The sequence below is a fragment of the Rattus norvegicus genome, chromosome 12, assembly GCF_036323735.1.
Source record: "Rattus norvegicus strain BN/NHsdMcwi chromosome 12, GRCr8, whole genome shotgun sequence".
NCBI classification, from domain to species: domain Eukaryota; kingdom Metazoa; phylum Chordata; class Mammalia; order Rodentia; family Muridae; genus Rattus; species Rattus norvegicus.
In genome coordinates, this window is record NC_086030.1 from 6111355 (window position 1) to 6134942 (window position 23588).

The window sequence follows — 23588 nt, forward strand, 5'->3', positions numbered from 1 at the left end:
AGTCCTTGCCCAACCCGAAGACACTGTGTTCCATCCTTAAAACCCACATTTAAAAAAAAAGGCAGGAACAGATGCATACACCTATAATTCGAGTGCTGGAGATGCAGAAACAGACAGATCCTGGATGCCCACAGACAGGCCAACCTACCTAAACCATGAGCTCTGGGTCCAATGAGACCCTGCCTCAAAATAATTGGACAGCGCCTGGTATATCAGCGTAATAGTGGCACACATGCCATGGGGAGTAACCATTTTCTGAGCAGAATTAAGGCCTACTCCATAAAATGGAATCCACACCTGAAAATGCTAAAATGGCTGAGAACCTTAGACAGATGGGCTATGAGTCTATGGAAGCCAGTGCAATAATCCTGCATAAGGAACATAACCATAAGATGGCTCCTAATGAATACCGTTACACCACAGATCAGTGCCTCACTCAGCCATCATCAGGAAAGCTTCCTCCTGCAGTAGATGGGAACTAGCAGAGGCCTACAACTAGACAACGTGCAGAGAGGAAGAGACCTTCAACACGCAGTCCTAAATGGAATGTCGAACACCTCCCCTCAGCGATCAGGGAACTAGACAGAAGAGAGACCAAAAAGACCGTAGAAGCCAGAGGGGATGAATGACTCCAAGAAAACAGTGTCTTCCGGACACAACAGGATCGATGCACGTGCCAATTCACAGAGACTAGAGAATGTGATCAGGGCCTTCGAGGGTCCAACTCAGGCTGAATCCCAGCCCTAAGAGAGGGAAATACACAAGGACTCCCACCTCTAACCAGGAAGCTATAGCAGCTGATACCCAGGAGCAAAGGGAAAGCAGATATCTTCAGGAATTCTCACTGGGTGTGTTAACCACACTCCAGGGTAGACCCATGCCCAGGAGTAGTAGGTGGCCAACATAAAATGACCTCAAGGATATTTTGTAGACTCTTTTTTTTTTTGGCTTACTGGTCTTCAGTTTGATTTTCATTTTTTGTGTTTTCGTAGGGGATTGTGGGAGGCTGTTCATTTGGTTGGTTTGTTTGAGAGAGAGAGAGAGAGAGAGAGAGAGAACAAAGGTTGGGTACATCAGAGGTGTGAAAGATCTGGTAGGAACTGGAAGAGAGGAAAATCATAATCAAAAAATATATTGGATGAAAAAAATTGTTTTAGAAAGAAAAAAGTGACCTTTAGGGTCCCCAGGTAATGTGCAAGCATACAGAGAACTTGCATGCAATTGTCCACGACAGAGCTTTTCTTGCTATCCAAAGACCGGATGCCACCCAAATGGCACCGAGGAACTCAGGTCTGTGGCATATTCATACAAAAGGGATATTAATCAGCAATAAAGATAAATAAAGTTCAGGTGGGCGGTGCCATGCAGACGAACCTTGAAAAACATAATACATCTGGTGAAAGAGCTGGGCCCACAGTTCTTTCCACAAAGTGTGTGGCTCCATTTATTTACACTGTCCAGAAGAGGCAAATCCCAGAGAATCAGGACGTCGACTAGAGGCTGCTGGAAGCCAAGGAGTGGGGGTTGAAGGAGACAGTGATTCTTTGAAGGATAAGAAAAATGTTCTAACACTGACTGCAGCTGACGGTTGCACAATCCTGTGGGTACGCTCAAAACTACTGAATTCTGTACTTACACTAGAAGAACTCTATAGCCTGTAAGCTGTCTCACTTAAGTTACTATAAATAAAGATTAAAGGGATCTAATTGCAGGGGCAATAAAGAAGCATTTTGCTTTTCTAATCTCCCCGTGGATCTAACTCTTAACTCATTAAAGCCTGATGTGTCCTGCTAGTTGAAAACAATAGAACAATTTACTGCTGGGACAGAAAAAAAAAAAATACCCAGAAGACAGAACTGGCACCAGAAACTCACAGGAACTCCAGCAGCTTGCCCCAGCCCCACCCCAGTGGGTGGGAACGAACGAGGGTTACTTCAAGGTTTAAATAAGGGGCCCCGCAGAGATGGCTCAGCAGTTCAGAGCACTGGCTGCTCTTCCAGAGTGGACTTGGTTTGAATTCCAGCACCCATGGCACCTCACAAGTATTTGTAACTCCAGTCCCAGAAGATCCAACGTCTCCTTCTGACCTCCACGGGCAGTATGCATACACTTGATGTAAACTACTCATACACACAAAAGAAATCAAATCTAAATAAGAAGTGTCTGATTTACAAGGAGGTGCACAATGAAGCAAGTGGAAAGTTCCTCTCAGCAGCTAAAATTCTCCCAGCCTTTGGCCCATCACTTGCTTATGCCCACCCCTCTCCCCCTTGGGTGTTTTGTGGATGTTGTTTTCCTTTGGGTTTCAATCCTTTGAGACTAGGTCTTGTTCTGTAGTCCAGGCTAGCTTTGAACCCAAGATCCTCCTAACTCAGCCTCCTCAGAGTTAGGACAACAGTTATGTTGTCATACCCCAGTGAAGTTTTCTTCCTTCCTCCCTTCCTTCTTCCCTCCCTTCCTTTCTTTCTTAATTTCGTTTCTGTCGTCAATGATGATACTACTAAGATAGAGTCTCATGAAACCCAGGCTGGCCTCAAACGTTCTACAAAGTCAAGGATGACCTTAAACTCTGGATCCTATCATACAGTGATGTCTTACGTCCAACTGGGTATAGTGGTACACGCAGTTCACCCCAGCACCCAGGAGGTAGGGGCAGGAGGGGCAGCAGTTCAAGCACCCAGGGGTTCCTGCTACATAGAGAGATCCAGGCAAGATTGAGCTGCATGAGACCCAGTGTCAAAAATAAATAAGGACTAGTGAGGTGGCTCAGTGGTAACATGCTCACAGCACAGGCATGAGTACCACATACGAACAGAAAAGCCAGGCACGGCAGCACATGCCTGTGGCCCCAGCACTGGGAAGACAGAGACGGGTCAGAGGGTTCACTGGGTCACACCTAATCAACACAGCTTTAACCTCATCCCAACAAATAAAATGGAGACTGGTTTCAGAGGGGATATCCTGATGCCTGATGTCAACCTCTGGCCTCCACACATACCCACATGTCCTCCACATACTCACACATACGTAGACTACATACAGCACATTGAGGGGGGGGGAGGAAGAAGAGGAGGAGGAGGGAAGAGGAAGAAGAGAAAGAGGAGGAAGAGAAAGAGGAGGAGGAGGAAAAGAAAGAGGAGGAGGAGGAAAAGAAAGAGGAGGAGGAGGAAGAAGAAGGAGAAGAAGAAGGGAAAGAAAAAGAAAGAAGGAAGGAAGGAAGGAAGAAGGGAAGGAAGAAGGGAAGGAAGAAGGGAAGGAAGACCTGGAGAGATGGTTTGGCGGTTAAGAACTTGTACTGCTCTTATAGAGGACCCAGCACTGGCTCAAAACCATCTACAACTCTAGCTCCAAGGGGGAATCTAACATCTCTGGCTCCAAGGGCACCTGCACTCAGTCACATACCCACAAACAAACACACTGTATAAACTGACAGCCCCATGGCATGTTTCAGGGGAAGGTTTTTATTGTAGATGGGGGGGGGGAGGGAAGGAGGGAGAGAGAGAGAGAGAGAGAGAGAGGGGAACAGAAAGTGGTAGACTGAACATGGCCAAAGGACTGGACCTGACCATGAGAGAAGCATGGCAAAGCAGAGAGAGGGGGACGCACAGAAGAGTGTGAGAGGAAGACAGAGACCGTGTAGGCCAAAGAGAAGACCAGGAAAGAGCAGAGCTGAAATCCTGGGGTTATATGGGGTCGCTGGAGGGGGGAAGCTCATGAACTGGAGAAAGGAGGTGAGCAGACGGCGTACTAGTGACGCTACGGGAGCCTGGAGGCCGCCATGCCCTTTTGGTATGCTCATAGGCACCACAGATAGTCCTCTGTCCCTTCCCAGGGGACAAAGGGAAATGGCTCCTTTTAGTGGTAGCTTCCCAACTTCCTGAGGAATGCTGGCTTTTGCCTAACCACCAGGATTTGGGGAGACGGAGTTTCCTTTAAACCTGACACATATAATTTCTTTCTCTCTTTTTTTAGTGAGTCTTTTTATTTAAGAACCAAAAGGATGGCCCCAATGGGTAAAGGCAACTGGCACTGAGCCCCAGATGACCAGAGTTCCGTTCCCGGAGCCCCTAAGGTGGAAAAAAGAACTGATGCTTCCGAGCTGCCCTCTGAGTTCTATGCCATCCCATACACACCCGTACAAAAGCAAATGAAATAAATTGAAAACAATTACAAAACGTAATCTAAAAGTTGTGCCCCTGGCCAGTTTCGAGAATCCCAGAATGTGGATAGGGCTGCCATGTTGGACTGAGTCAGGCAAGAAACCGTGTGAGCGGTCGTCAGGTCATCACTCTCCTGAAGGTATTGCCTTGAGCCAGGGCCTCCGACTAGCCTGAGGCTCACTAGCCTTATCTCGGCTTCTGGCCAGTGAGCTCCTAGGACCATCAGGCTCTACCATGCCCTGCTCTTGCATAGATACGAAGACTGAATTAAGACTCTCCTGGTTTCACAGCAAGCACTCATCCACCATCAACTCAGCCCTCAAAACAGAATATTTCATTGGAAAGGACTGATCCCTGGTTTCTAGGAGCCTGAGAATTAATTCTAAGAGGAGGAAAAGCTGACACCAGAGCCGTCTTGGAGCCATCTTCTTCTGTGACTTTCTCTCCACTGTGACAACAGTAACAGAGATGTCCTGGGGGAAGCAAGGAAGACAACATCCAGCAGATTCCTAAAACGTTCCTTAGTCACAGGTGTCTTTAAAGTCATCCCGGGTCCCATATTCCTTTCTTGAGTTTTTATTATTAAAACAGCTTTCTCCTGAGACAAGATAGCTCAATGGCCATCATGCCTGACTAAGTTCAACACCCAGAACCATGGAAGGAGAGAGCCAACCCCCACAAGTTGTCCTCTAACTGCCACCTGTGTACCTTACTGAGCACACACACATACTACATAAGTGAATGCCCTTCTAAAATTTAAAGAGAAATAGATATTTCCTTTCAAACTACATGTTTCCTGGGTTCTGAAAGAGAACTCTAAGGTCATGCTCGACCACTTCTTGATGGTCCCCCACCCTGTCAGAACATGTGGTGGGGGGAATCACACACACACACACACACACACACACACAATCTCTCTGTGGGGACCAGATGTGATAGAATAGAATAAACTGATGCCAGGAAGCTCAGCTCGAGGATGCAGAAAGATCTCCAAGACGTTATCAGTGGGATGAGCAGGCTATGTGCTCTGGCATCGCTTGTGTGTGTTAGGTAAAGAGATGTGCTGCTTATATACACTCAGAGTATCCCTATGCTGCTTACAAACACTCAGAGCATCCCTATGCCGCTCACATACACTCAGAGTATCCCTATGCCTGCCTCTCACATACACTCAGAGTATCCCTATGCACTCACATACACTCAGAGTATCCCTATGCACTCACATACACTCAGAGTATCCCTATGCTGCTTACAAACACTCAGAGCATCCCTATGCCGCTCACATACACTCAGAGTATCCCTATGCCTGCCTCTCACATACACTCAGAGCATCCCTATGCACTCACATACACTCAGAGTATCCCTATGCCGCTCACATACACTCAGAGTATCCCTATGCCGCTCACATACACTCAGAGTATCCCTATGCCGCTCACATACACTCAGAGTATCCCTATGGCTGCCTCTCACATACACTCAGAGTATCCCTATGCACTCACATACACTCAGAGTATCCCTATGGCTGCCGCTCACATACACTCAGAGTATCCCTATGCACTCACATACACTCAGAGTATCCCTATGGCTGCCGCTCACATACACTCAGAGTATCCCTAGGAAACCAACCAGTTCTCCAGCCTCCGTCTTCCGGTGCTGGGGATGTCGGTGCATCAGTGCACACTCCCACTTCTGTCTGGTTCTTCTTTTTGTTTTACATGCATGTTCAGGATGTGCACTCTGGTCCCCAGGATTGCACAGTAAATCATCTTACCCACAGCCGACCCTCCCCACCCTGGAAAAGCCTGCCACCAAATCTCTCTGTATTCGTGGATTTGGGTTCTGAACTATGTGAGTTCAGCGTGTGACCAGGCCACTTTGCAAACAGAGCCCAAGGGAACCTATCCCAGCCCTGCCTTTTTCCCAGCGGTGTGGTCATAAGCAAATCCTGGCCCCTTTTAACCTGTTTCCTCTTTTGAGAAACTCATGAGTCATTAGCCCAGGGTAGAACATTTTATTACCTACTTGCAAAGCATAATGGTCAATCTCTTCATTTTGTTTTTTCATTCTCATGTGTGTTTGTCTATGACATACACATGCATGGGGATGCGTGTTTGCGAGTGAGGAGTTACGTGTACATGAGGAGGCCGGAGGTTGATGTCAGGAATCGTCCTTGACCTCTCTTCCACCTTACTCATTGGAACAGGGTCTCTCAATCAAACCCAGAACCGGATGACGTTGCTACCCCGTCTCCATCTGGCCAGAGTGTAATTATTACTGGAGGGCACCCTGAATTTCTGAACCTTCTGCGGATTTCTGATATCTCCTCTTCTCGCTTCAAGCAGTGAGCCATCTTCCAGGCCTGCCCGAGATGGTTGATTTTTCGCTGTTAGCTGGACGGGATTTAGAATTGCCTCAGAAAGAAACTTCTAGGCACATCTGTGAAGCAGTTTCTAGGCTGGGTTGATTAAGGTAGGAAGACCAGCCCTAAATGCAGGCAGCAGCTGATGATGTGACTAAAGGAAGGATGGGAGGGAACGCTTACTTTGTCTTGAGGCATCATGGCATGGTCTGGATCCTGGGCCAAATGAGAAGAACCAGGCTGAGCGCCAGGATCCCCGTCTCTGCTTCCTGACTGTGGACGAAGTATGACAAGTTCCACGATGCCTCGAAACAAAATAAACACTCCCTCCCAGCAAGTGATTTGTCATAGCAATGAGACAAGTGGCTGACACAAAACACGGGTCTCCTCTTTTATTGTCAACAGAGGAAAAAGCAAAAAGACAAAGGGTGAGATTGAGGGGAGAGCACGGTGACCGGCCTTCCCCACAGAGATGATGACTCTTCTGCAAACTTCTCACGCCACCATTGGGCATGCATGCACCCAGGCTAGTGCACCCAGGGGACCTCTCAAATCAAGGGAGAGGCATGGAACCTGAAGCCAGCCTGTGGCTGCAAAGGTGTCCCTCAGAACTTCTCCTCTAGGTTGTGTCAAGTTACAACCCAGTAAAGCACTCTCCCTGCAAGTGTGAAGACCAGAGTTCAGATCCCCAGCACCTACTTAAACAGCCACCTGCAATTGGAGCTCCAAGGTACACACCGAAGGGACCCACAGCAAGCTGGCTAGCTAAACTTCCCAAACTGGCGAGGTCTGGGCCCAAATGACAGACCCTGTACCAGTAGGTAAGGCAGAAAATGATTGAGGAAGACAACCAATACCCTCTGCCTACACACGTGCCCATACACACACACACACACACACACACACACACACACACACACACACACCATGTACATTCAGAAAGAAAACTAAATTCCCTCTCCTTAGAGGAAGAAGGCAGATGCTCCACCTTCCAGAGGTACAAGTTTGGAACGTCAAAAATCTAGACAGATTCTCAAATTCAGATCCTCAGATCTGAATCAACCAGGGAAGATGGGCTCAAGAAAACAGGATTCCACAATAAAGACAGACATTCAGACTGACTGACACAGAGACACAAGCACACACAGTGTAGGAGTTTTATGTTCCTCTCCCAGTGTCACCATTCCCCACTCTGACTAGCCCAGATCACAAAAAGTACCTACACTTTCCACATTCCCACAAAAGCAAAAAAAACCTTCTTCCACAGGCTTTCTTCGAACTGCAAAGAAACAACCTGTGCCCTTCAGCAGGTAGACCAGAAAAAGCTCCCCGGTAGAAACAAGATGGGTTTCTAAACTGTCAGAATTGTGGGCCAGCGAGATGGCTCAGGAAATGTGGATGCTAGCCATCATGGGGGAAGGAAACAGTCAACTCCTGCAAGCTGTCTTCTCACCTCCACAAACACCCATATACACAAAATAAATAATTTTATTTTTAAGTACTCCCTGGCTGGGTCCAACCTGTTCACTGGAACTCAAGCCTGGAGTGTCCCAGGTCACTGAGAGAACTTCCCAGAAGGTATAACCAAGGTTGAAAATATTAGCAAAAACAATCATTTGCATTCCAAAGAACTCTAGATAGGAAGTTGAAACTCAAATCTGTCACACCACAATCATGAGGAACACCTATAGCCAATTGTTTATATTAGTTCAGTCCCATGGAACACCCTAAATTACCCGATAGTGAGCTGGGTGCCTCAGGAGTGGCTGCTCACAATCTTGTATTTATTTACTTTTGAGATAAGGTCTTAAAGCTCGCCACATAGCCAAGATCCTTCTGATCCTCCTGCCTCCACTCCACTCCTGAGTGACGGGACAGCAGCTACGGGCCTTGTTTATGTGGTGCTGAGGATGGAAACTTTCACGCATACTAGGCTGGCACTCTACCCACTAAGCACAGCCCCCCGCTCACCTCTGACTGTTATCACATGCATTCTGTCAACTGCCTTCATACCTCCCTTAAGATCTCTTCCTCCCCTCTCACAATCTCCTACATAAACATACACACCACACGCATAGACACACATGCCACACCATACCCCACACACACACTATACACAGACACACACACTATACACAGACACACACACTATACACAGACACACACCATATACACACACACTATACACAGACACACACTATACACACACACCATACACAGACACACACACACTATACACAGACACACACCATATACACACACTATACACAGACACACACACATACTATACACAAACACACACCATACACACACATACTATACAGACACATACCACACACACACACTATACACAGACATAGACACACACACACACACACTATACACAGGCACACACCATACACACACACTATACACAGACATAGACACACACACACTATACACAGGCACACACCATACACACACACTATACACAGACATAGACACACACACACTATACACAGACACACACCATACACACACACTATACACAGACACACACTTACACACACCAGACACAGACACACCACATATACTTTTTAACCTATGTCCGATTATTTCCCTTTAAAATAATGGTCTCTAGTTATATCCATTTCCCTAATTTAAAAAAAGTGCCATGATTACATCTTCCTTCATGACTGCATAAAATTCCATTTTATAGACCGTGTTTTCTTTGTCCATTCACCTGCCACTGAGCATCTAGGCTGTTTTTAGACCTTGGCTAGTCTGCATAGTGGAGCATCTCTGAGTACACAGACTTTCTAAGTGAGGTACAGCCTGTGCGCCTCGGGGATAAAAGACAGTGCCTTCAAAATATGCAGAGGGGGCATTTTAAACAGCCGGATCACCAACAAAAGACCCAAAATGAGCAAACAGGAATCCCAACAGGCCACACACAAAATAGACAGTTGCAGGCTCCGCTGTAGCCCAGTGGAGGAAGGACTTGCCTACCGTGCACAAAGCTCTGGGTTCCATCCCCAACACGAACCAGGTGTGTGTCTAGAATCCCAGCACTCGGAAGGTGGAGGCAGGAGGATGGGGACCATCCTTAGCTGCCCCGTGACTCTGAGACCAGCCTGAACTACATGAGTCACTGCCTCAAAGGAAAAACAAAAAAACAAACAAACAAAAATACAGTAACAAAAAGATCCACATGCAATGATTCCCCAGACGTGAACACAGCATGAACGGGAAGAACATGGAGGGTTACCTTGCTGGTCTGCAAATTCAAAGCCCCATTTTTTTTGGTAGTGTCCTCAAATGACCATAAGTGTATCACAGGAATTAATCTAGGGGTTCCAAATAAATTTCAGCAGCTAAGCAACTTTATAAATACCAGGGCTGGGGATAAGAGGACCAAAAATTTCAGTCTTAAGGATTTATTCATCTAATTACAGGACTTTTTATTTCACTCTGGAAAAGAAGATTATACGGATGGAGTTTCGCCATCAAAGAGATGGAAGCTGGATGGTGGCGCAGATGTGTAACCCTGGCACTCTGGAAGCAGAGGCAGGACGATCACCACAAGTTCCTGGCCAACCTGAGCTACACACCAGCAGCTCCAGGCCAGCCTCAGCTACATAGTAAAATCCTGCCTTAAGAAACTTTTTTAGATGAGTGGATTAATTAAAAATTTAAAAAATGGCAAAAAGGTGGTATGAGAGAGTCGAGTCTGAGTGCTAGAATATACACCTCTATACAGATGTCTTAAAACAAAAGATAGGACTGGAAGGATGGTTCAGTGGTAAGCGTTCATAGTGTTCTTGCAGACAACCAGGGTTCAGTTCCAGCTCACAGTGCCTTGGAACTCCAGCTCCAGGGGACTCTGACACACTCATTGGATCTCCACAGACACTGCACCCACACGCACAAACTCACACAGACACATGCACATAATTAAAAACAAAATCTTAAAGAAATAAAAGAATAAGCCAAGTGAGGTGACTTTAATTCTAGCACTGGGGAAGCAGAGGCAGTCGGATCTCTGAATTCAAAATCTCTGGTTGACAAAGTGAGTTCCAGAATATCCAGGGCTACACAGAGAAACATTATTTCAGAAAAAAATAGATAGATAGATAGATAGATAGATAGATAGATAGATAGATAGAAGATAGACAGAGAGATAGATGGTAGATTGATGATAGATAAATAGATATATAGATAAATATATATAGAGAGAGATTGAGAGATATATAGATGACAGATAGATGATTGATAGATAGATAGATAGATGATAGACAGATGGATAGATAGATGGTAGATCGATGATAGATAATTAGATATATAGATAAGTATATAGAGAGAGATTGAGAGATAGATAGATAGATACATACATACATACATAGGTGATAGATAGTAGGTAGATAGACAGATAGATAGATGATAGATAGAAAATAAAAACCGAAAGATTAGATAAGTACATACAGAAAGCAGGTCTTGCAGTTAGCATGAAGTAACTAAGCAGGAGGGGAGGGGAGAAACAGAACATCTTGAAGAGAAAGAGAAGTCATTCTCCTTCTACCCTCAGCCAGGATGAATTTGGGGATCAAAGGATTAAGAAGGAGGGGCAGATGTTTGGGGAAGTGTACAGCTGTGTACGAACGGGCCCTACCCAGAGGAAGAGGTGAGTCAGTCTCGGAAGGGGACATCACTTCACCCCACATAAAATCTTCAACGGGCAGAGGTCATTTCCTTAAAATAGTGTTTGTATGTATGGGGTGTATATATATATACAAATATATACATATAATATATATTATATATACATATATACATATGTGTGTATATATGTATATACATGTGTGTATATATGTATATAATTTTTTTTAAATAGAGGACATCGTAGGCACACAGCACTGCAGACCCCAAGTCCTCTTTTTATTTTTAAAGCTTTATTTATTTATCCCATGTATGTGAGTACACTGTCAGTCTCTTCAGACACACCAGAAGAGGGCATCAGATCTCATTACAGATGGTTGTGAGTCACCATGTAGTTGCTGGGATTTGAACTCAGGACCTCTGGAAGAGCAGTCAGTGCTCTTAACCGCTGAGCCATCTCTGCAGCCCGTGTCTGTATGTTTTTAAGTTTTGCTTTGTTGCTCGTTGTTTTGGGGAAGTTGGGTGTTGTTTGCTTGTTTGTCAGTTTGTTCGTTTAGACAAGGTCTCAGTACATAAGCTCTGGCTGGCCCGGAACTCACCGTGTACACCAGGCTATCCTTAAACTCACAGAGATCTGCCTCTGCCTCCTGAGTGCTGGGGTTAAAGGCATGCAGTGTGATACCCAGCTGTTGTTGTTGTTTTAAGTGTGTCTGTCTGTCTGTCCATCGGTCTAAGCGTGTGTGCATTCCTTCAGTGACTCCTGGAGCTGGAGTTACAGACGGCTAGGAACCTCCTGACTTGGGTGCTAGGAACCAAACCGAGGGCCTCTAGAAGAACAGCCAGTGCTCTGAAACTGGATCTGGACACAAAACTCCAGGCTGGCCTTGGCTTCCTACGCAGCCGAGGATGAGTTTCAAGTCCTGATCTCCCAGTCTCCACCTACCAAGTGTTGTGTTCCCGGAGGCACCCCCACACCCCACTTAAGCAGCACCATGGCTGGAATCCGAGGCCTCGAGCCCACCTTACCAACTGAGCCACATTCCCGGTCTCCAAAGCAATACTTTTCAAACGACCAGGGGACAGGACTTTAAGTTCTCACTGTAACAAGTTATGAGTAGACAGACGAAGGCAGATAAAGGAGAGTTACGTTCATTACATAGAAGCTGGAGATGTGGCTCACTCATTAGAGAGCTTCCCCGGCAAAGCCAAGGCCAGGGTTCCTTGTGCGGCTCGGCGTACACCAGACGATGTGTTGTGCCAGCACACAGAAGCAAGAGGACTGAGAGTTAATGTTCCTCTCAGCCACGGAAGAAATTTGAGGCTAACCTGGGCTATACACGACCCTGTCTCCAAAATCAAAAAGAAGAAAACAAAGAAACATGTTAGAGGAAGAGGGGGAAGGGAGCAAAAGGAGAAGGGGGGAAGAGTAGAAAGGAAGAAAGAGAAGGAAGGAGGGAAGAGAAAAGGGTGAGTGGGGAGAGAAGGAAGGAGATGGGGGGAGAAGAGTGCTCAGAGGTACAGCACTTGTCTGCCATGTTCAAGTTCCTAGGTCAGATCCCAAGCACCTCAACAACAACAACAACAACAAAAGTCACAATCCAGAAAACTCTGGGTGAAAGGCCGGGGTGTACATGTTGTGTTGTTGTTGTTGTTGTTGCTTAACTGCCTAAGATCAGGGCATGAAAGTTGTCAGAAAGGAGTGTTCGCAAAGGTGTGTGGCCCTGTGCCAATAAAACTTTACGAAAACAGTGAATTTAGCACAAGCCCTACAGTTTACTGACCTCTTTTGTAGAGAAAGACTGGGACAAGCAGAAGAGCCACCGTGGGCCAGGAGAGGGGCAGCCTACACACCACACGGAGGAAAGAACAAGGGGACCCCTCCTGGAGCACAGTGCAGAACACAGGAAAGCAAACCCAGGGTAGACCCTAAGGCCAGACCGGCAGGAAACGGGACTGGGAGGTGAGGAGCTGTGTTCAGACATAAGCTAGGAATCTTACAGTAACCGAGAGACAAGGCAGCAGAAATGTGAGAGAGTCCCGGAAGGAGCACAACGCAATCAGAGGTCAGAAGTGACTAATGGAGTGTAGGCTGTACTCGGTGTTTACAGGCTAAAGAGGAGAGCAGCAGGGTGATGGAAGATTCTAGAGCAAGGACAAGGGGATAAAGCGAGGCCTTGGCAGGGCTAGCAGAGACCACGGGTGTTTACCTTAGCAGAGCTACAACAGGCACTACAACCCAGAGTGAGGCAAGTGGTGAAGTTAAGAGGACATGCCTGGGGTCTGGCAAGATGGTCAGTAAGTGAAAGCACTGGTCACGCAAGCCTGAGGAACCCAGTCTGATCCCTGGGACACATCTAAAGATGGATGCAGAGAACTGACTCCACGAGGCTGTCCTCTGACCTCTGCACGAACGCCCTGACATGTATGAGCACACACATACACGAGTGTGCACAAAACATGCATACATTTGCAAAGTTAAATAATTTAGAAACTAATTTAAAGTTAGAAAGTCATTAAAAAAGGAAAGGTGGGAAGCAATCTCGGAAGGCATCTGGTGGGGACCTCTGGCCTCACACGTGTGAACTCACCCACACCAGCACACATATCCACTACGCTCACACACACAAGCCATGGAAGGTGACCGCTCAAACCTCTGAGTCTGCCTAACACCCCTAACACTCCAATTTTCAACACTGCACACTGCCTTGTACTCCAACTTCACAGTGCTCAGCCCAGAGCTAGGCTGATCAGGAAAGGAATGGAAAAGTTATCCATTTAGCCCAGCTACTCAGACCCACCGAAAGATGAGCCGGGTACCCTGCCCTTAGGGACACATCTCTCCCAAAGGACCCATTCCTTTCTTAAGCGTCATACAGATCCTCACCACCACTGCCACCTCCCCTCCCAAGCAAATGCACCGTCGGTGGACATTACAGATCCATGCTCTAGAAAGCTCCTTGGCCTACACCAAGCCACTGAGAGGCATCACGACTCTTTTATTTGATAGGATTTTTGTTAACGATCACCCCCAAAGCAGGGGCGGGGAGGTTCCAATGCAAAAGAGCAAGTGTTTATTAAGAAATCCAGTACAAGGTCAAGGGAGATGGGTAACAGCGGTTGCTGCCAAGCCTCAGGACCTGATTCCAATCTCCAGAACCCATTGGAGAACTGACTCCTGCAAGCTGTCCTCTATTCCCTACACTGTGACATATGCATGCTCCCCTCTCCATACGCTCAATTTTAATAAATAAAGTTGGGCATAATGATACATGACTTTAAACCCAGCACTCCTGGGGCAGAAGCAGGCAGGTCTCTGTGAGTTAGAGGGCAACCTGGTCTACACAAACCAGCCTAGGCTACACATACCTGGTCTCGAGAGAGATTAATTAATCCACTATTTAATTAATTTAATTTAAAAGTAAGGAAACAAGAAACCCAGTAAGCAGCAAGTAACTGCCGTCGTAGGCAAGCGGCCAGTCAGCTACCTTTATAGTCCTGTCCTTTCTTCCCATGCAAAAGCCAGAGGCTCTGAAGAGGTGCGGGAAGGACTCACGAGATCATATTTATTGTCGTTTGGGTCTCCTGTAGCCCAGGCTGGCCTCAAACCCACTACGGAGCCCAGGGTGACCTTGAACCCCTGATAGACCTGCCTATATCTTCAGACTGCTATGATGACAGGCAGACACACGGTTTCTGTGAGTTTAGGGATGAAATCCAGGGACTTCGTGCGCACACGGGGAGCACTACACTCTGGCCATACACCCAGTAGGCTCACTGCACAAGTCCTCTGTGTACCAGTAGGGAACAAACATTTATGTGCACCTACTACGTGTCCAGCACTGCTGAGGTTCTAACATCAGTGAGGAACAAACACCAGGCCCCGTCCTCGCGAACCCTGCAGGTATACAAAGCCACAGAAGCTCTGTTTTCTGAACTCAGGAAATCCAGGCACAGACGAACAATTAATTACCAAAAGAATGTAAAAACAGAACTCAAGGGACGACACTAGGTGCCCGAGTGCACAGCCACACATACAACATACCCCTACTTCCCTAAGGCAATCCCAAAGAGCCCCAGGGAGCAGTGTAGATGTTAACAATTCTTAGATTTCCTTAATGAGAACCCAAACCATGGACTGGGGAGAAGGCTCATTAAGTGAAAACCCTTGCTGCCCAAACATCGGAACCTGAGTTCAGATCCAACCACACACACACATAAAAGCCAGCACTTCAGGACACATCTATAACCCTAGTGACAAAAGGAGGTACGGGAGGGCTGGGGCTCACCGACTACACAGTACAGTCAAATCAGCAAACTCTAGGTTCATTGAGAGACCCTGTCTCAAAACACAAGGTCGAGAGTGACAGAGACAAACACCCAAAGTCAACCTAGGGCGTCTGCAAACACACACACACACACACACACACACACACACACACACACACACACCCCAAATCAATGGCCATCCTTCATTGAGCACCTTCTGTATATCAGATGCTGGGGACCTCATTACCAGGTTAACAGATCCACTCCATAAGCTCAACCCAATCTGTTCCAGAATCCTGCAGTCTCCCCCCTAATACGCACACCTCCCTCATTCACAAAGGAGCTGCAATTCCTTCTCTCCTGGACCCCTTCCTCCTGGTAATTAATTTCCATTTTCAGAGAAAGCTGAACCAGTAACTCAAAAGGCATTTGTCACTGCATTTTTTTTGTTTTTTTTTTTTTTTTTTTTGTTTTTTTTCAAACAGTGCCTAACCTAGCCCAGGCTGGCCTCAAACTCAATCAATAGCTGGGCTTGCCACAAGCAACTGGCTATCCTCCTGCCTTGGCCATAACCAAGCACAGAAGTATAAGACCAGCCTCTGAACGAGTGAGTTTAGCACGCTAACTGAACCTCAGTTTAGCCCTCTGTGAAATGGGTGTGCAACACTTTTGGCCTCAGGGGAACACTGGGAGGTTCTAGGGCAAACCAGCCTGGAGACTCATAATCATTCTAATTATAACCATCCTGAAAGCTACCCCTACTGTTACTATGATTGCTGTGGGGCCAAAGGTATGTAGACTTTGCCTCTAGACATCTGAAAGTAGAAACTTATAAACACGGCAGCCATGAACTTATTATACACAAAGGGTCGCTTCTCCATCGATGAGGATACCCCGGACTTTGCGTTTAAACTGCTCAGGTGTCTGAATCTGTTGCACCCCAGTAACCATACTTACTTAAGGCAACCCCAAAGAGCCTCGGAGGGCAGATTTGGGTTTAGAGAAAAGAACAGACACGACTGAGAGGTGCACTGGGGACAGACAGCGGAAGGCTGGGCGGGCACTGGGGCAAGGTTCCTCAGACCCGAGATGGGCATACGCGGGGTACAGAGCCACAAACCCAGCGGGCAAAGGCCAAGGTCAGCCGGCTTCACGCAGGACCAGGGCCACCAAGCCCACTTTTCCCCCTTCCCCAGGGGAAAGGTAATCACTCACTAGGGAGGGGACTCTTCATAGACACAAGGACACTAGGGGAGTCCTCAACCTAAGTCCTTGGAGAGGGAGGTCTAGGTTGGCCGAGGAAGAGAAATGTCCATAACTCTCAGTCCTTAGGACTATCTTGCTGGGGTGGTGAAATGGGTGCCCTGAGTCCTTTATGGGGGAGTTGGTGCTCTTAAGTTGTATGGAGCGATGGGAAGGGTGTCCATTACTCAGCCCAAAGGGAGAGTTCTCTATGTGGGCTGTGGCAGTGGAGAGGGGGTGTCCTCGACCCTCACTCCTTAGGGTGAGGGCTCTAGGTTAGCTGGGGCGGTGGGAGGAGTGTCCCTGACACACTGTGATCGCCCCGTGTGCCAGACTTACCCTCTCCAGGGTACAGGTGGCCGGCTGTGCCCACCAGCAACGCGGCCACGGCCATCAGCAACGGCACCGCCGTCGTCTCACATCCTCTCCCGGAGCCCATAGCAGTAGGAGCGCTGGGACCCCGGCGATCAGAGCACGCCACGCCGGCCCACTGGGGACATACTCCGCGAGAAGGTCGCTGGAGAGGCAGGCGCTAGGGGCCGCACGTCCTTCTCTTCCACGCCGGTGGCTTACGGGCCGCAGATCTCCAGCCTAGAGGGCCCTGGGGACAGTCCTGGGAAGAGCACACAGGCCTCGGCTGCAAGCAACACTGTGGCGCGGCCCGCAGACTACAACCCCGGGTCACCCAGGCCCGGTCCTGTGTCCGCAATCGCAGAGTCCAGAGCTCACCAAGGTGCGTCCCCTGGCCGGGTCTCCCGTTTCTCCTCTCCGCGCAGCTCTGGGTGGGTCGCGTTGTGTGGAGTCTGAGACAGAGGGACGCGCGCACGGGAGGGCACCTGGGCTGGTGGCGGCGGCGGGAGCTAGGGCTCGACTCCGGCCAGTAAACAACGCGGCCCGTCAGCTGGGCCCGCGCGGGCCAAGGGAAAAGGTGGCGCGGATTAAGGCAGGGAAGGGACTGCGCGCACAAGTGAGGCCCGCTGGGGGGGGGGGGGGTGGGGTAGGGAGAGACAAGCCAGCGGAGCTCTGGGAGGCGTGGCCAGAGCTGGCAATGCCACGCCTTCTCGCCCCTTTGCCCGCTCGCCCAGTCGCCTCTTCGACTCCTCCTGTGGAGCCCCCAACTTCAGAGGCCCGGCGTGCACCCCAGACTCTTCCAATCCACACACCCCGAACTGCCGATTTAGAAAGGTTACGATTTAAAAGCTTGTAAGTGCTGGGTTCGGTCCCCAGCTCCGAAAAAAAGAACCAAAAAAAAAAAAAAAAAAAGCTTGTAAGTGTTCTCAGATACCAGTCTGACATAAACACCCAAACAACTCTGAGACTCCCCTGTCAGACGTCGGGAGCTGCCCCCAAAGAGTTCCAAGGTTCCTATTTAAAAGCCTAGGGAGGGCTGGAGAGATGGCTCAGCCGTTAAAGGCTAGGCTCACAACCAAATATATTAAAGCCTAGGGAGCCCCAGATCCCCTCCTAACGCGAAAACCACTAACAGGCCTGAGGTTCCAATGTAAAAGCCTAGGGACGCCCCCAGGTCACCTCCAGACTGCAGCAAACACAAATAACACCGAGGTTCCAATTTAAAGGTCTGGAGCTCACTCTAGATCTCCTCCTGGTTCGGACACCCCAAATGGTCCCGAAATAACAATTTAAAAGCCTGGAAATGCCCCCCTCAGATTCCTCAGGGCATGAACATCCCAAACAGCTCTATAGCCTCGAGTCTCTGATCACAACGTGGGAGCGCCAATATGCCCCCAGATGCCAGATTCGACCAAGCAGACCTTGACTTTCTTTACTCTTTTTACTACTTTTTGACTCCCGTGGGGAATTCAGTTTAATTCTTTACTCTTGATTCTGTTTCGCTTTACAACCTCTGCTCCTAATGCCTTACTGGATTCTCCCAACCCTTGCTCTGTCTAGGAGCTAGTGGGAGCCCAACAAGTTCCCTCCCCAGTGAGCTCCCGCCCAGCAGCGTGGCTGCACCAGCCTCCAGGCCAGAGCCACGTGTCCACAACGCAGGCAGCCTGTGCTCCCTGGCCTGAGCCCCTCCACCCAGCGCTGAATTCCAGCAGAAATCAATAAAGAAATGACTCCGAGAAGAACATAACAAGGCGTCTAGAACAACGGTAGAAACTTCATATAGGATCAGGGCAGACATATTCCATTTTCAACACACATACCAGTAGGTGGCTGTGTGTCTAAGAAAACAGCCCCGCTCAACCACCTTGAAGAGGAGCTAACCCTGTCTGGGCCTTACGAATATGTGCAGTCCAGAGTCCTCTACCCTTTACTCCCCACGCCCATTCAGACCCGAATGGCAGCTGCTGGTCTGTGCAATGGGTTTGACAATGCCTGTAAATAAATAAATAAATAAATAAATAAATAAATAAATAAATAAATAAATAAATAAATAGTGGCAAGCAATAGAAGAAGACACTCAAGGTCAACCTTTGGCATAATACACCACACACGCATGCACACACACACACACACACACACACACACACACACATACACACACACCAATAATAATGAAAACTAACACCAATACAATTGCAGACAGGCACCGAATGCTTGAAGCAGCACATCGGGGGTGCAGACGATGGTATCCAGAGACAGCCAGTCTTAAGGCTTGACTTTAGCCAACCCCGTGAGGTTGGAATGCCACAGAGCCATTTGATCTTTGACTGTCTTAGACCTTGAATAATCAATTATCTAGATTACTTCTGCCCATGACCCAAGTAATAGATAGACTTTAAAGAGTAAGCCACACCTCTGGCTTCCACTCACCCTAAAACCACCCCCCAGCCAAAGAGAATTTGCTTTGTTACTGGGGCCTGATGATCTAACATTCCCACCGGTGTGGTTGGCACACACAGTAACTGACTGCTTCTCTCTGTGCTTGCATGAAAACGGATGCAAGGGCTGTAGCTAAAGAGATAAGGCTTGTACATGGACCTGAGTTTGGAACCCCAGAACCTATACAAACATGGATGGAGTAGCGTCTCCATCTATTATCCTAATAATGTCTCTACAAGGAGATGGGAGATGGGAACTGGAAAATCACCCAGTGAGGTGAAGGACAGAAAGCGTGGCATCATCCGTGATAAACAACAGACTGTCTCAATAAGCTGGTAGGTGACAATCAACAGCAGAGTTTGTCCTCTGACTGCCGCATATACACAACGGCACATATGGTCGCTCTCCTGCCGTTCATAATGAACTATTTCCTTATTCATTCCCGGACTTATTACGTGGGCCAGAGCTGACCGTGTAGTGTCCAAGAAACACTGTATTCCATTCTAGCAACCCTAGTCCAGAGGATGGGGTGAGCCCTGCTCATATCAGTACTGAGGCATTAGAGGCAGAAGGATCAGGGGGTCAGGACTATCCTTAACTATACAGCAAGTTGGAGGCCAGACTCAGAAAACAAACAAGAAAAGTGCTCAATTTCGTGTCATTCCAACTACTCAGGAAGCTGTGGTGGGACTGCCTAGGCTTCAGAGCAAGTGAAAACCCATCATGGGTAACTTAATAAAGCCCTGTTTCAAACTAAAAGGGCTGAGAGTGTAGCTCAGTGAGAGGACACTCATCTGACCCTTGGATTAATCCTCAGTCTCAAAACCAGCATGTTAAGATGGGCAGAGAGCGGGGGTTGGGGATTTAGCTCAGCGGTAGAGCGCTTGCCTAGCAAGCGCAAAGCCCTGGGTTCGGTCCCCAGCTCCGGAAAAAAAAGAAAGGAAAAAAAAAAAAAAAAAGGATGGGCAGAGAGCTAACATCATGTAATTTCCTCTTCAGTGACTGATTCAGGCAAGAGCTATTGACTAACAGAACAATGGTATCATCCTCACACCTCTGTCTGCAACATACCGGGCTTCGTGTGGAGAGCTGCGTCATTAAGAAATTTTTGTCCTTGTGCAAATGTCACAGAGTGTATTTGCACAAGCACAGATAGTACAGCCTGGGCTGTATGGTACAGTAGGTCATTCCTAGGCTACAAAACTCTGCAACACTGTACACCAAACACTGGCTACACATGTAACACCGTGCTAATCTGTATCGAAACAGTAAATAGGCATGGCAGAAAACAAAAACACACAAACAAACAAAAAGCCTCCCTAAGTAAAGGACTTACTGAGCAAGGGCGAGGATCTGAACCTGAATCCAGATTCCTAGCATCCATTAAAAAACCAGGCACGAGAGCATGCTCCTGTCACCTCAATCCAGGGACAGAGGAGAAAGGTGGACCCAGGGCTTGCTTGTGCTCTTGTCATGCCATGTCACTTGCCTTTCTGACTCTGGTTTATTTCACTTATGTCACTTTACATAATGTACGAATTCAAGCCATTTCCATGAAAAAGTGACAGTTGAAATTTTGTGTATGGTACAATAAGATTTTGCTGTGTACAAAGAGAAGGCTTGTTTAACCAAGACATGGGTTCTCGGTTTAAATTTTAAAAGCAACTGGATGTGTGGCTCATGTGTCAGCACTTGGGAGGCTATGTCAGGAGAATCCAGAGTCCCTGGCTCAAAAATACAATTTCTAGAAATATATGACTATGCAAAAGCTAACAATATAGGAGACGGCTCAGTGGGTAACATGTTGACCATCAGAATATGAATCCTCAGCACCCAAGGCAGAAAGGAGTGATACTCACCTGCATCCCAATACTCAGGAGGCAAACTGGCCATCTAAACTCACCAAAATCCACGAACTTGGGTTCATGGAGAGAACCCACCTTAGTAAAGAGACACCAGGAAGACACCTGATGCCTACCTCTGGCTTCAATACACACACACACACACACACACACACACACACACATACACACACACACACACACACAAACACACATGCAAATGCACTACACGCACATCAGAAAATTAAGATTTTAGAAATAACTCAAAAATTAAAACCCTCTGGGCTAGAGATACGATGGCTCAACTTTTGAATCCTCTTCCAGAGGACCTCAGTTCAGATCCCAACATTCAAGTCAGGCGACTCCCAGCCACCTAGAAATCCAGCTCCATGTAGATCTGACACCCCCTCTGGCTTCTGGAGACATTGCACTCACATACACCGAAATATAGACACATAATTTTGAAAAAAAAATTGTTTTGGTCTTAAGGCAGGGTCTCATTATATACCCCTAACTGATCTGAACACGGTATATAGACTAAGCTGATCTCAAATTTACAGAGATCCACCTGCCTCTGTCTCCCAGTTGCTGGGGATAAAGGCATAAGCCAACAATTCAAAGTACGGGGATCATAGCACAAAGATATATGGGAAGGCAGCCTCCTACACTCCTGGTTTAAATCGTTTCAGTCAGGGGACGTAGACCAACTGGTACAGTGCTGGCTAACACGCACATAGCCCTTGGTCCATATAACTCTCAGCAGCATATAACTGGGTCTGGCGGCTCATACCTGCCATCCCAGCATTTAAGGAGCAGAGGCATGAGGATCAGACATGTAGTATTACCTACTTGAATAAGAAGCTAGCCTGGGGTACGTGGGGCTCTGTCTTGAAGGGGAAGTTTATGGTTTCTTTGGAGATTCAGTGGCGCCATGTGATAGTTGCGTCATGTGATCTCTTTCTGGACGCTATCTTGTGAGAAGATGTTTTACTGAAACAGACCCATGAGAGGGCGTTTTGTGGAGCAGACACGTGAGATGTTCTGCTAAGGCAGACACTTGAGAGGATGTGCAATGTCTGGAAAGGCTGTAAGTAGCCCCCGATAGACGGTGAATGCCACTCTCGCGTTGGTTCGCCTTGCAACGCTCTGCTGGTCTTTGCTGATCTTGTCATGATGTCCTAGAAAGAAACGAGGGCCCTGGTAACCCAGCCGCTTCCCTGATGGGTGCTGGTGGAGCTCCGCAGTTCCTTCTGGATCGAGCCGCTACCACTGATTCCAGTTTGGTGTTTGCCAGTTGAAATGGACTGCCCCTTACCGAGTCCTGTTTGGTGGACTGGAATGGACTGCTGGCATCCTGACAGTGAAGATCGGAACCACCCCCCAAAGAACAACTTCTAAACAGGCCCACAACCCCTGTTTCCCGTTAACCTTTCTTTTCCCTACCTCTAGTAGGTGGGCTAGAAGGGAGGTTGAAGCCTTTAAGAACCCTCATTAAAGTCGGTCTTGAGAAATCTGAACCTACAGTCTTGATAAATAAACAAGGACATAAATCACTAGGGTGATTTAATAACTACTCTCAGCATTAATTCTTTCACCCACTGATATCACTCAAGATATTTCTTTTTTATTGATTATTTTATTTATTTACATTTCGAATGTTATCACCCTTCCAGCTTTCCCCTCTGCAAACCCCCTATCCTATCACCCTTCCCCCTGCTTCTATGCAGGAGCTACCCGTCCACCCATTCCCTCCCACCTCTGCACACTAACATTCCCCTACCCTGGGGCGTGGAGCCTCCACAGGACCAAGGGCCTCCTCTTCCCACTGAGGCCAGATAAGGCCATCCTCTGCTACATACACAGCTGGAGCCATGGGTCCTTCCATGTGTTCACTTTGGTTCACAGAGGTACCTGGGAGCTCTGGGGAATCTGGCTGGTTGATCTTGTTGTCCTTCCTATGGGGTTGCAAACCCCTTTAGCTCCTTCAGTCCTTTCTCTAACTCCTCCATTAGGGTCCCTGTGCTCAGTCTGCTGGTTGGCTGTGAGTATCCACAAACGTATTTGTCATGCTCTGGCAGAGCCTCTCAGGAGACAGCTATACCAGGTTCCTGTCAGCAAGCGCTCCTCGGCATCAGCAAGAGTGTCTGGGTTTGGTGTCTGAAGATGGGTGGGTGGGGCGGTCTCTGAATGACCTTTTCTTCAGTCTCTGCTTCACATTTTGTCCCTGCATTTCCTTTAAACAGGAGCAATTCTGGCTTGGTATTTTTGTATGGGTGGGTGGCCCCATCCCTCAGC

General features: G+C 47.7%; 1 protein-coding gene across 4 annotated transcripts in view; it reads right to left on the reverse strand.

The window, feature by feature from the left end:
• Window positions 1-17921, reverse strand: part of Insr (insulin receptor) — a 138141-nt gene extending 120220 nt beyond the window's left edge. For 3 of the 4 annotated variants that reach the window (XM_063271068.1, XM_039089097.2, XM_039089096.2), the window contains exon 1: window positions 17002-17921. In XM_063271068.1, coding sequence (XP_063127138.1) covers window positions 17002-17101 — 100 coding nt within the window. In that variant the 5' untranslated portion in view covers window positions 17102-17921. The remainder of the gene's footprint in view (window positions 1-17001) is intronic. The other variant, NM_017071.2, reaches the window with a different exon arrangement.
• Between the last annotated feature and the right edge of the window lie 5667 nt (window positions 17922-23588).